The sequence below is a fragment of the Arachis ipaensis genome, chromosome B03, assembly GCF_000816755.2.
Source record: "Arachis ipaensis cultivar K30076 chromosome B03, Araip1.1, whole genome shotgun sequence".
In the NCBI taxonomy this organism is placed as follows: domain Eukaryota; kingdom Viridiplantae; phylum Streptophyta; class Magnoliopsida; order Fabales; family Fabaceae; genus Arachis; species Arachis ipaensis.
Window position 1 is genome coordinate 12,525,790 of NC_029787.2, and position 14,542 is coordinate 12,540,331.

At 35.5% G+C, this 14,542-nt stretch overlaps 1 protein-coding gene across 1 annotated transcript; it reads left to right on the forward strand.

Annotated features, from left to right (window-relative positions):
- LOC107632528 (putative disease resistance RPP13-like protein 1) lies at positions 3,364-7,236 on the forward strand. Its single transcript, XM_016336201.1, has one exon. The coding sequence runs from the start codon at positions 3,364-3,366 to the stop codon at positions 7,234-7,236; it is 3,873 nt and encodes a 1,290-aa protein (XP_016191687.1).

A 14,542-nucleotide genomic window follows, 5' to 3' on the forward strand; every position in this document is an offset into this window, starting at 1 on the left:
AATTTTTTAAATTTTTAGAGGCTATTATATTTTCATTGTTATAATAGAAATAACTAATTTATTGAGTTAATTTAGTGCTTAATTTATTAATCTGCTTAAGCAAATGTTAAGGTTTTGAATTTCATATTGGATTCGCAGTAAATTATTCTTTAGTCTGTCGGATTAAAATATGCTGTGAGAAATAAAAAAATAATAAGAGATTAATTAATTTATTTTTTTTATCAAAATTTAATGTAAAAATTGATATATTTAATAAAATAAAATATTAAATATTGAATTTTATTAAATTTTTTTATTAATTTTTGTTTGAGATTGATACGGTATATTACTTTTTAAAAAAAAAATGCTCTTATCTTTAACTTTAAAGTAACAACAAATGGTGCTTTTGGTTGGAGACCTAAAAGAGAGAAAAAAAAAAGAAAAAGAAAAAGAAAAAGGAAGACTATCAAAGTATCAAGTAACAAGTCCAACTTTAACTTTAGATTTGTTTAAATTTAGATTTCATTGAGTGTAACACATGCACTTGTCTTTTTCCAAAACACACTTGGTATAATGGTAGAAAACCTTGATAAAATAATTTTTTTTTAAAAAACTACCAGAATTTATTATTTTTATTTAATATTTTAATTATTAATTTATATTTTTAAATATCAATAATTAATTACGAATTAAAACTAATAAATTCTACTAATATTTTGCGGGAAAAATAACTTGCTTTATTAATTTGCTAGTCTGATCTGAACATCCAAAAAGAAACTCACACACCGCTCACAAAGTAAAATAAAATGCAAAACCATGTTCCGATTATCAACACAGTAAACTTGCACCTCTTTTTGGACTTTGGCTAAAAAGCTCTTTAGACCTTTAATGAGGCATGCTTAGACGATATTGTGGAATTTTGCTATAAAGCGATTGAGTATCAATTTTGGGAATTTTTTTAAATAAAAAAATATTTTATTTTTCAAAATATATAATTTATAATATTTTTATGAAAATCTATCATATGTCTTATCTCGTTTATAACAGTATAAATGAGATAAGATTGCACGAAATGAGATAAAGCAAGAAACGAAAGATTTATATATTTTGTTTAAGAAAAATATAGGTAACCAACAATATTTTTGAACAATGTGTGAACAATGTGAATTAATAAGGTTAAAAGTAAATTTATCTTAAATTTAATTAGTAGCATTAAATTAGGATGTAGTATATTTTTATTTGATTGGTGGTTGTTCATGTTGTTCAAGATGATCATTGTTTACCTAGCACTCTCCGTTTGTTTATAATGTAAATGAGATACGTGCAATCTTATTTAATTTACACTGTGAACAAGATACGTGAATATTTATGACGTTTATAGTGTAAATGAGATACATTCCGACAAATTTTCAACAGCTATAAAAGGATGTGTAACCTTTTGTATTTTTCACAAGCATTTTATTTCTTCTTCTCTTCTATTTTTCTTCCGAAAAATAAGTCAAAATGTCTAGTGATAGTGGATATGTGGTTGTAAGTGTGTATCGCAATTGCCAGATGAAAAACAATAATACTGGGATGATATTTGAGTGTAAGAATTTCATTCTGTTGCGTACCCGGTAAGTAAATTCTTTGTCGGAGCTGAAGAGTCTGATATTAAGTAGCGTTGGTGGTAGCGAGAGAAAAGAGATTGGAAGGGTGACATATAGGTTGCTAGCACCGATAGAAAATGAAGTTTTTCAGTTTTGTCTATTTTGGCTCTGTAACGACGAGCATGTGCGTCTTATGTTTGACATCCATGGGAGAATCATGCCGGAATAAGGGATGGAGCTTTCTGTAAAGGTAGGTGATGTTGGTGGCAGTGGATCTGGCCACTTGGATTTTGTACAAGATGACCTACCTCTCGCACCACCACCGCTACACGTTGCTAGTCCAGTGGAAGAAATGGACATTGACGGTGAAGACTCTAACAAGGAATATGTTGCGGATAGTAAAGATAGTGGTTCTTCTGAAGATGATGATGAGGAGGAGTTTGTACTAGAGACACCAGTTGAGCCATCAGTTTGGTATCTTCTGCCTGTCCCGCACCCAACTCCGGCCTACTTTGCTGTGCTATACCTATCAACTTGTGCACATTTGCAAGAATAACAACGATTCAATTTACCAAACATCATATTGAATTACACAAACAAAGAAAAAGAAAATCATAAGTAACAGTTACCTCGCAGCCATGGGCTACATATAAACCTGTCGCTTAGGTGGACACCACTAGAAAAATCTCTAGTATATCCAAGAGGCTAGCAGCGGAGTGCATGTCTGTGGTGGCTCGATGTGCTGCAAAGCATAGGGAGTAGTACGTCCATGCAAGCACTGCAAAATCCCAGGACATAGAACAACACCTCTAAAAGTCATTAAGCAATAGAAATAACCGGAGATGGACCTGATTGTTTGACTTGTCAGTCATCAGGTAACCCTTAATCATCAACAGTATGTAACATCTCGTGTATTATCGGAGAGTATCTGGATCATTGGTATCGGGCATCTGTCGGAGTCGCTCCCGAAGTCATGTCAGATTGAGGGAGAAAGACTCCTTCCTCTACGCACCCTGCTGTTGAACTACAGGAGGCTTGACACCAAGTAGCCGCTCCACCAACTCCCAGGTCTTAGTCCCATACCATGTGTGAAAATCATAGAAGCATCCATCCACTGGCTCTTCATGCGCGTGTAACCTGAGGTGGTACGCAACGTTCTGTAGGGTGATGGTGCACTCACTCTATGACAGGTGAAAAGTGTGGGTCTTAGAACACCAACGCTCCACGGATGCCGTGATCACGGAGTTGTCAAACGCAAAGTTCCTGAGTAGCACCGTATCGTCGAAGCCAACCTCCCTCAAGTAGGGGACAATGACGTCCAGTGGTGTAAGTGTGTGACTCACTCGTATGGAGAGAAGCAGACGAGACCTCTAATAAAAGATAAAAAAAATTGAATAAGAAAGCGAGAAAAGCACATGACCTAAAATCACTTGGATGAACTTGGATACTAAAATTGCTTGGATGTGAAGAATATCTCTAAATAATTAAATATAATTAATGTTCTATAACAAATACCATAGTAGTTANNATTATTGTAATCAATATTATTCATGATTGTCTTGCATAATTTAATGCAACTCTGTCGTTTTCCACGGTCTAAGCTGAGGCAGGGTCATGAATGAATATATTCTTTCCTTAAAAAACAAAAACAAAGAACAAAGAAGAAAACACACATTATAAAGTCAAACAAGTCAACTACGCTAGTAACACATTACACACTCAAGTTTCATCCTTTTCCATTGTCCCTTCCTTCTTCTAGATTGTGCAAAAAGCAAGGTGTTCCACCCTAGCCACCATGGTTGATTGGACTGGTTCATTAGTCTCTGCCGTTCTGCAAGTGCTGTTCGACAGGATAGCACGTCGTGAGCTCATAGACTTCTTCCGTGTCAACCATCTTAATCAGTCACTTCTTGAGAAGCTCAAGATGCTGTTGCTATCTGTCACTGCGGTCCTCGACGATGCCGAGGAGAAACAGCTTACTGATCAATTGGTGAAGGAATGGGTTGATAGGCTCAAAAATGCTGTCTTTGATGCTGATGATCTCTTGGACGAGATTGCCACTAAATCCTTGCAAGAAATTATGGAACCTGGATCTCGTACCACCTTGGATCAGGTTAGAGACTATGCCTCTTCTCTCAATCCTTTTGCTGAAAGAGTTAAGTCAAAAGTTGAGAGGATTGTTGAGAGGTTGAAGTCTATAATAGAGCATAAAGATCTTCTTGGTCTTAAGGAAGGTGGTGTTGGTGTTAATAAAAACAAACCACTTTCATTAGCTTTACCCACAACTTCGTTGGTGGATGAACAAAGAGTGTATGGCAGAAATGATGAGAAGGAGAAGATTATTGATTCTCTGCTTTCAGGGGAGTTGTTGCATGGTGGAATAGAAGGGGTTCCTGTAGTGGCAATTGTGGGAATGGCAGGAGTAGGTAAGACTACTCTTGCTCAGATTCTGTACAATGACATAAGGGTGAGGAACCATTTTCATTTAAGATCATGGGCCTCTATTTCAGAGGCATCTGGTGTGTATGAAATAACCAAGAAGATTTTCGAGTCCTGTGCTCCCAAATATTCCAACATCATAGACTTGAATGTGCTGCAAGTCAAGCTTCAGGATATATTGGCAAGACACAGGTTTCTGCTTGTTTTGGATGGCTTTTCGAGCATAAACTCTCTCGAGTGGGACATGCTCCGAAGGCCATTTCAATCTGGGAAAAGCTGGGAAAGTAGAATTATTGTCACCACGCATAGTCAAAGTGTTGCAATGGCAATTCAAGCCTTCTTAACTCATTCCCTCTCCCCTCTTTCTCATGAGGATACTTGGAAGTTATTCTCAGGTTGTTCCTTCAAACATGGGAACCCGGATGAGTATCCTATCCTAACAAGAATTGGCAAGGAAATTGTGAGAAAATGCAATGGTCTCCCTCTGGCTGCAAAAGTACTAGGAAGTCTTGTACGTTCCAAAGAGGATGTTGAAGAATGGGAAAGTGTATCCCAGAGTCACATATGGGAGTTACCAAGTGGTAGGAGCAGCATTCTTCCTGCTTTGATATTAAGCTATTGCCATTTGCCTCCGCTGTTAAAGCGATGCTTTGCTTATTGTTCCGTGTTTCCTAAAGGCCATGAAATCAAAAAGTGGGACTTGATCTATCTATGGATGGCTGAAGGTATTCTGCCACAACCAGACACAGAGAAGAGAATGGAAGATATAGGAGTTGAGTGCTTTCAAGAGTTGCATTTTAGGTCATTTTTTCATGAGTCAACTCTTGACAAATCACACTTTATGATGCATGATCTTATCAGCGACTTAGCTCAGTTTGTTGCAGGCGATTTTTGTTACATGCTAGGAGATAACAATACAAGAAAGATTAAGAACTGGGCTCGCCATTTATCCTTTTCGCAGGACAAATATGAAGCTCTTGACAACTTGGATTCCTTCACAGAATGCCAACAACTGAGAACCTTCCTCCCATTTAGATCCTCAAAATCTGGAAGCAAATATGCATTTACTAGAATGGTTCAAGATCTCTTGGAAAAACAAAATCCCCTGCGTGTGCTCTCTCTGTCCTATTATGAAATTACCAAGTTTCCTGTTTCAATTGGGAACTCATTACATCTAAGGTACCTGAATCTTGCTAACACCACAATTGAGTGTTTGCCTCCTGATGTCTGTAGCTGGTATAACTTGGAAACACTTATTTTATCAGGATGTCGCCGTCTCAGTAAGTTACCAGAAAACATGTTCAAACTCATCAATCTGCGCCATCTTGATATTAGTGGAAGCAAAGTTATGGAGATGCCGGCAGAGTTTGGTAGACTGAATTCCCTTCAAGTGTTGACTGATTTCATTGTAAGCAATGGAAGGGGGTCCAAAATTAGTGAGCTTGGGAGCCTTTTAGAGCTTCGTGGAGCGCTTTCGATAGGGAACCTGCAGAATGTGGCTGATGCAATAGAAGCTTCCAATGCAAGGTTGAGGAGCAAGAAATACCTTCATGAGTTAGAATTCAAATGGACAACTACAGCTCATAATGTGAACAGTGAAACTGCAGTACTCAATATGTTGGTGCCACATCAAAATGTGAAGAGGCTAAAAATTCAAAATTTTGGAGGTAGCATGTTGCCAAATTGGTTGGGGAGCTCTGCATTTTCTAGGATGGTGGTTCTGCAGCTTGTGGATTGTAAAACATGCTTGTCACTGCCATCACTTGGACAATTACCCTCCCTTGAGAAACTCTCTATAGCAAAAATGAGAGGTCTGCAGAGGATAGGTCCAGAGTTTTATGGCTATGTAACTGAGCCATTCAAAACCTTGAAGATATTAAAGTTTGAAGACATGCCTAACTGGGAAGAGTGGTCATCCAGCAAACCCGGACAAGCTGCGAGATTCCCTTCACTCGAAGAGCTACACATAACTAGATGTCCAAAATTTACTGGAAAGTTACCTGATCAACTTCCTTCCCTGGTTAAATTAGTGATCACTACATGCCAATCTTGGAATGGCAGGTGCATTAGATTCTCTAGTATGGTAGTCTTACAGCTTGTGGATTGTGAAAGTTGTCTGTCCCTACCATCACTTGGACAACTTCCTTCTCTTGAGAAACTCTATGTATCAAAGATGAGAGGACTACATAAGTTGGGCCTAGAATTCTATGGAAGCATAACTGAGTCATTCAAATCCTTGAAGATCATGAAGTTTGAGGACATGCCCAACTGGGAAGAGTGGTCGACTGGCGGAGCTGAACAAGAATCAAGATTCCCTTCACTTGAAGAACTTGAGATAAGCAGATGTCCTAAACTGATTGGAAAGTTGCCTCGTCGACTTCCTTCGCTACGAAAATTAGTGATCACAGCATGCCAAGCTCTTACAAGCTCAATGCCGTGGGTGCCGAAATTAACAATACTCGAGCTAACTGGTTGCGATGCATTGGAATCATTATCGGAGAGAATGATGGAGGAAAATGAATGTCTTGAAACCATAATCATAAGAAATTGCTCATCTCTAACCACTGTCTTTAGGGAGGGCCTCCTACCAAGTAGTCTAAGATCACTTGAGATCTATGAGTGCAGGAATTTAGAACTATTTGTTTCTCCAAGTTCAACACACGAGTCTCACCAGTATCCTGCTCTTAAACGATTACACTTAAGATTTTGCTGTAGTTCTCTCATATCCTTTCCAATGTCTCTCTTCACCAACCTTGAAGAACTTCAGGTACAAGGCTGTAGCAACCTCAAGAAGATTTCATCTCCTCCAAATTGCCTCCCATATCTTCGGAAGTTGGAACTGAAAGACTGCTCCAAACTGGTTTTGTTTCCAGAAGGAGGGTTGCCTGCTCCAAAACTCGAGTCACTTTCTATTCGCAGCTGTACTGAGCTCTCACCTGACACTGCTTGGGGTCTACATGCAATGACATCACTAACTTCTCTTTATATAAGTGGAATTCCAAGTCTTACTTCTCTAGAGAACACTGGAATTCAGTTCCTAGCATCTCTTAGAACTCTGGAGATTGAAGCTTGTGATAAGCTTGCATTTCTGCCTTTAGATAGACTAGTCCACTCCCTTTCTCATCTTACCATTAGAGGATGCTCATTGTTAAAAGACAAGTGTGAAAGGGATGGAGGGGAATACAGAAGCTTGGTGTCTCTCGTTCCCTACAGAGTCATTGAAGACTAAAGAGATTACAATTACATGGATCAATGGATAAATATCAGGTGAAGACCCAAGATTTTGATGCATGTGTTTAAAACAACATTCATTCATGTACTTCATTGCTTCACTGGCAATTATATTAAGTTCATGTTAGTTAAGAATTGTTGAATTTATTTAATTACATTTTTATGCCATTTTCTATTTAGTATTCGGTTGAAATTCAGAAGAAGAAACAATTTTCCGGTGAGGGTGTGCATCAGTTCAATGTGTCATGCCCATAGAAGAATCTAAAGCTTTTTTTATCTTTTTTTTTTACTCTGATTATTATTTTTTTTATTATCACTTACAATAAAAAGATGAATATACACAGGGTCAAAAGTAGAGCAAAAGTAATTGTTAACAATTTTACCTAAGTGATTTTTTTTCCTTTAAAAAAATGATAACTCCAACATTCTAACTAGATATTGCAAGTAAAACTTATTTTAAAGAGTAATCTAATTTTGTTAGAACCAATTGCTATTATATTAGATACACATTGGATTTGTTTATGTGTCCCGTTAATTTAGTTTTTTATTATTATTATTATTATTTATTTTTTTGGTAGATACAAGTGATTATGTCTTTAAATTAGTTAAATCAGGTATACAAGACACTTTCATATCAATTGCAATCTCGATCTTATCGCAACAACAATGTTCATCAAGTTTTATCTTTTGGTAGCAAAATTTTGCATCAAATACCACAATGACTTGTAATTTAAAAATTGCATCGTTAGTAGTTGAGTTTTTTCTTTTATTTTCGTAAGATAATTTTTGCTAAGTATCTCATCGGTAAACAAAGCTAAGCTAAATCCAACAAGTGATGAGTACCACTGCATCAAGGTTTCTGCCAACCAACAACGGGACTAATTTTACATCAGTTTGGAATAATCTCTATTTTTTAGTCAGTGAAGCTAACGACTGAGAGAGAGAATAGAGTCGTTTGGAAATTTGATAGAATTGGTACTTTTTTTACTAACTCCTTTGTAAAGGTGATGCAGGAAGCGAGAAAATAACTAGTTATAGCTTTACTAGTGCTGTTTGGAGGGGCTTCGTCCCGCAAAGGGTCGAACTTGAGTCTGTTTTTCATTTGTTTATTGGATGCAAGCTCACTTGGCAGATGTAGAGCGCATGGCTTTTTGTCCTTGGAAGGTCATGGACCATGCCAGGTACACTGAAGCAACACTTTGAGAATTGGACGTATGCTACACAGAGAAAAATAGAGAGAAAGATGTAGTTGGTTGGGTTCTTTGCTGTAATTTGAGCAATTTGGCTAGAAAGGAATGATCATGTTTTCAATAATCATAGTTCAGGAGTGGTGGAAATCATCAACAGGACCTTTACGCTCTCTGATGAGTGACTTGGTGATGCTCCCTTTGGTTGTTGATGGCAATACTGAAGATGACGAGGAGTTGATATCACTTTTGCGGTTGTTAATAATGTTTATATTTTGAGATTTACTTGCGTTTATGGATTTCTTTGCTCTACTTTATTGTGTTAAGTGCTCCTTAATTCAAAAAAAAAAATAACAGTTTAAAAACAACGGATAAAATCCAACTCGTTGTTGTTTCCATAATAAGCTTCTGATTCTAGATTTTAGTCTCTTGGCAGTACTGTAGTAGAGGAAGAAATGTAATGCAACAGTAACAAAATGGAAAACCCTACAAGAAGCAATGTCTGAACCAATAAAAAGTCAAAAACTAACAAGTACTATATACTTTCTTGCATTCAGTCTTTTCTTTAATTTTTAATACAACTATATTTAGACCAGTACATGTGCGAATATTAATATTATAAATATTTTGTTAATAATTTTTTAAATAATTAAAAATAATAAATATGTTTTTATTTTAAAATTAATTATAAAATAATTTATATCACACACAGGTTTTCAATATCAAAAAAAATGAGCCTAAAAACAATATCCAACACTCAAGTTGACATATATAAGTATAAGAAAAAAAAAATCAAGGGTCTTCCATTACCTGCACAATTAGAATGAGGTGTTAGTTCAATCATAAATAGAGAGTACACAAAGAGTACATAAAAAAATACAAAAAAATATTTATATTACACAATACTTTGTTCTTTGTCATTTTTTATTATTTGTTACTCTTTTCCATTAATTAATTGAAATGTTTGCGTTTGTATTTCTTTCTTCACTATAAATCTATAATGTCTCTTTTAACCGTTTTCCCTTTTTCAACTTATATAAGATGTTTTATGTTATAGTTTTAATTTTATATGCTAAAGTTAATAATAATTGAAAATATTTTTGATAATTCATGTGAGAGATTATGATCCAATGCATTACATTTAGTTTACTCTAATTCTCTCAACTTTGGATATCTTGGTATTCGACGTGTGAGAAATATCTAATTTTTTTAAGGGAAGAAAACATATCAGACAACCTTCCTATCAATTTAGGATATCTGATTATATGAAACTCTTCAAGTGAAGGAGACAATGTTGCACCTTATTTATCAAGGTTGCTATTTGACCACTCTTCCCATGAAGACATGTCCTCTAATTTCAAGATCTTTAAGAATGTGAATGGCCCATGTTCATAATCATTCCCATAGAATTCGGCCTAACCTTTGTACTTCGCTATCTTTGATATGTAGAATTCCTCAAGTAAGTTAGGTGTATTTTCAACTTTTAGAAACATCGTTCTAGAAAATATAGAGTTTCCTATCAAACCTTCACATAATTCTATTGAGAAATTTGTAGATTTTTAATTATTGAATTTTGGTTAATAATGACATTAGATATTGTAAAATTATCTGCACGTATAGCATCATAAGTAATTTTATATGTTTAATTCATAATACTAAATTCTTATATGTACTCACTTTGTACTCTAAATTACAAGATATTTTTATTTTTAACAAAGTTGATGAGTACTCCTTGTTATACTTTTATATCTTGTTTTAAATTCTAGTTGTATTATCTATCTTTTATTTTTTTTATATTTATAAAAATTTTATCCATATTTAATTTCAAGGTTTAATAATTATTCTAAAAATTGTAGAAACAATGTTTGTAAAATACAAACAATAAAAAAACTTAAAGTATCATGTTGGAAAAAGTAAAAGCAAAAGAACAAACCAGATGGTAATTTTTTTATTTTATTTTTTATTTTATTGTCTTATGAATTTTGTTGTTATTATGAAACAAGTATTAATGTTGCAACTATATTCATAACAATAGGAAAAACAATTAAGAAGATCTATATACAAAAATGAGGTTATTTTGTCAACTCTAATAAAAAAAAAATTACGTATATGAGAGACAGAAAATAGCTGTATAATAATTATGCTATTGTATTAGTTTACTATCATTTTATTTTATACACCCATGGCTTGCATGAACTATCATTTTTGTTGGTATTTAAGAGCAAATATTAAAGTATTTGCGTGAATACAAGAATTTTCGCGGCTGCGGAAGGTTTTTTTCACAGTGTGCAGTTTGGAAAGGTGTTGAGCATGCGGACGCGTGTGCGGCGGTATGTCTAACAGATTTTAACAAATCTGAACATATTTTTGGATATGCAACTGGTGGAACAACATGTGTTAGATTGAAAGAAGCAGATTAAAGTTTAGAAAAAATTAGATGAATATGAAAAATTGAAAATTAGTTGGCAACTCTCCACAAATTTCTATGATGATAAAATGTTTCCTCTTTCTAATGACATATATACCACACCCTTAGCTAGTCCATTTTATAATTTTTATTTCAAATTTAAATGTTGTAATAACCAAAAAAAATAAGTAAATAAATAAATAAGTAAGATGGTGAAGTCTACTCTTAAATATTTTTTTTCTTTCTCTAACCTTAGTCATATACTAACATTTTCACTCACCTCACCCCCTCACTATCTCTCAGCCCCACACACACGCATTTTCATTCTCACCCATGCTCAGAGAAAAAAAGAGAGGAGGGAGGAGAGAGACAGCGCCGACAGAATTGGGAGCCGCCGTCACCGTTGAAAAACAGAACGGAGGAGAGAGAGAGGAAGATCCAGCGGAAAAGAAAAAGATACTAAATATTTTTTTTTTTTTTCTAATTCTAACCACATGCCAACATTCCTTACTCATATCACCCTTCACTAACTCAGCCCCACACTCACTCGTTCTCACCCACGCGAAGAAAAGAAAAAGAAGAAAAAGAGAAAGAGAAAAAACGGGAAGAAAAAAAAGAAGAAAGGAATAAGAGAGGAGGGAGGAGAAGAAAGCGTGCGATGGAGAAGAAGGAGGAAGGCTTCGTCCTCGCCGTCGCCATGTACCATCGCTCGTGGAGTCGAGTGAAGTTGTCTCCGTCGTCATCGTCGCGAGCTATTGCTGTTGTCGTCGTGGTTGTAGATTTAGGGCTTCGAAGAGAGAGGAGTTCGTGGAGAGAGAAACACAAAGAAGCAGAAACCATCCGCTGCTACCACTGTTACCATCGCTGTCGTCGCCGTTGGGGCTCACTGTCACTGTTAAGGTGAACCTGAACTAAGCCATCGTCCTTACTGTTAGAGCTGTTGGTGCCGCTAGAGTTGAACCGTTTCTGTCAGTATCCCGAACTATCGCCAACTCCACCTTGTCACTGCTCCGGTTCAAATTCCGCGCTCATTCGTTCCATTATACTTCAATCATCCTCATCTTAAATTTGGCACTCTGGGTTCGGTATCTTCAGTCCCTTGGGACTAAGTTGTGAATATAATTTACATTGATAACCATTAACCTTTCGGTTTATGCCATTCTGAGTTTTAATTATATTTAGAAAAAATATATGGAACTAAGAGATGATCAGCCAAAAAGTAAACAATTCAATTAATTATAATTAATTAATTTTATTAAATTATAATTTAAATAATTGACATTAATGATTTGTTTGAAAAATTAGGTTTTGTAAAACAACCTCCATAATCCTGTATTCTTCTCTCCCACATCGCGATAACGCTCTGCGATGGTATCCCGCCCCACTGGAACTACTCTTGCCATCGTCGTCCCTCGGGAGTGCCATCTTCCCTCGTGATTTACACCGCCGTCAAACACCGCAGCGCCTCCCTCGCGATTCGCAGCCGTCACCACCGCAGACCCGTTTTTGTCGCAGATTCGCAGCGCCGCCAACCACTACAGCCTCCTCGTCGCGATTTGTCACTACCGCACCACCGTTCTCGTCGTGATTCGTACCACTGCCACCACCGCCGCAGCCCTCCCCCTCACGATTCGCAGATTGTATGTTCCTCTGAAGCCTCTGAAGCTGAATAGTCCTTGATCATCAACGCAACCATGGCTATGAGACAACCACTCTTGTTTAAGACAAAGTAACCTTTTTATTTCTTCATTAACATCACCTTCTGCATTCACCAAGTGGGAATTCTCCCTGCTCATAAACAATTTCTAGAATCCCCAAAGAATTATGCCATCTACTGAAGGGTGTGCCATGGCTTCTCTCATCATAACTTCCAAATCATTAGCTCTAACATACTCATTTCTTGAAGAAATATCAAGCTCAGTGAACCATATTGGTAAACCAAGAGTCCGTAATTTATCAAGTGCAGAACAAACAATAGGTCCCACAGGACTATCTATGTGTCCTTGAATTCCAATTCCACCAATTGGTGCACTTTGGTGTTGCAAATCAAGAATCTATTGAATGTATTTCTCTGGTATTGATCTTGAACATGTTTGCTAATTGGTGTGCTGTCTTGAACATGTTTGCTCTTATGTCTTTACCAAGCCTGTCTTGATAAAATAAACCATGCAGCATTTCATTGTTAACATCATAGTGCCTGAACTTGCCCTTGTACCGATTTAAGAGGCTGCTTAACCGATTTTGGACCGCTTTCATCAAATCGTCTTTGTTCAGTGATTTGATCCACTGCTGAACTGTGCCTTCTACTTCCCAGAAGATGCAGTGGCCGTGGGTTTCTATCTTATTCTTAAGGCATAAGTCTAACATTTCATCAGCATCTTTGTAGTTGATATTCCCCTGTTGTGGTTCTGTCCAATACCACTTCAACTCATTCCCAAACACAGCCCAGTTAAACAAATGTGATAATGTTACCTTTTGGGACACTTTTGATATATTTTGAGATTTTTTCTTGAGTTATAGTTGTGAATTTTTATAATATTTTAAGAATTGGATGTATTTTATTTTGGTCCTATTTAATATCTTTCTTCTTGTAGGCAACTTGAATGTTTATGCAAAAATTTACATCACATGACGTCACATGTTTCTTTTGTTAAATAAATAGATATTTTTTTATACTAAATGGATGATTCTTCTTGTATTACTTTTGGTCATGATGAATTCCTGTATCTACAACATTGTAAATTGTATGGATAAGTTGAATGAATATTATGATTCATTTCATTACATCTTAGCATGATAATAATTTTATAGTTATTTATGTGGGATAAGCTTTTTTTATTTTTCATTCACATGGCTTCTATTAAAATAAGATCTATTTAGTATGAAAAAAGAACATCTTAATGCTTGACAGAAGTAACATTTACTAAGAAAGTCCTTCTTAGTTTTGCAACTTCTACCCAAATAACATTATAATTTTGCATTTCTTGTTTGAACATCTTAAATTTCTTAGCCGGAAAGTCCTTCTTAGTTTTGAAATTATCATCCAAATCAAGAAAATAAAAACCAAAATATTAACTGAAATCAGAAGAAAAAAGAAATGATTTCTTCATGCTATACTTGGCTTTTAGTATCTAAATAAAAGGGTTTTCTTTATTCTTCATCTTTCCTCTTACACTCAATGAAAAATACAATCAGAAGAAAACATAAGAAAAATTCCATACTTTCAAGAACTTCTCACCTTGTGAATTAAAGAAAAAACACTCTATTTGGAACTAGATAACAGAGACATGGTTGGACATGCAACATGTCAGAATAATGAGAATTTGGCATGCATATCCATATACATAGTATTTATTAATTTATTTACGTCAAGGTGTATGCAACAAATAAATATCCATCTATGTCTATTATATATTAACTATAAAAATGCTCATAAGTCACAACAATTGAATCAATAAGTACAACATGTGTTCAATTACTTTGAAGTTAATTTCCATCTTAAATGATGATTCATTTCAAAGAATCATCCATTTAGTATAAAAAGAAACATTCATTTGTTTAACAAAAAAAATATCTGACGTAGATTTTTGGACATTGCGCTCGGCTCTTCAGGATTCCCCTGGAAAGTGAAAGCAAAACAAAGTAATTACGGTCAAGGTGTATGCAACAAATAATAGCCATCTATGTCTATTATATATTAACTATAAAAA

Excerpts from the sequence above, each read along its gene's own strand:
- LOC107632528 (XM_016336201.1), top strand. The coding sequence starts at position 3,364 with ATGGTTGATTGGACTGGTTCATTAGTCTCTGCCGTTCTGCAAGTGCTG.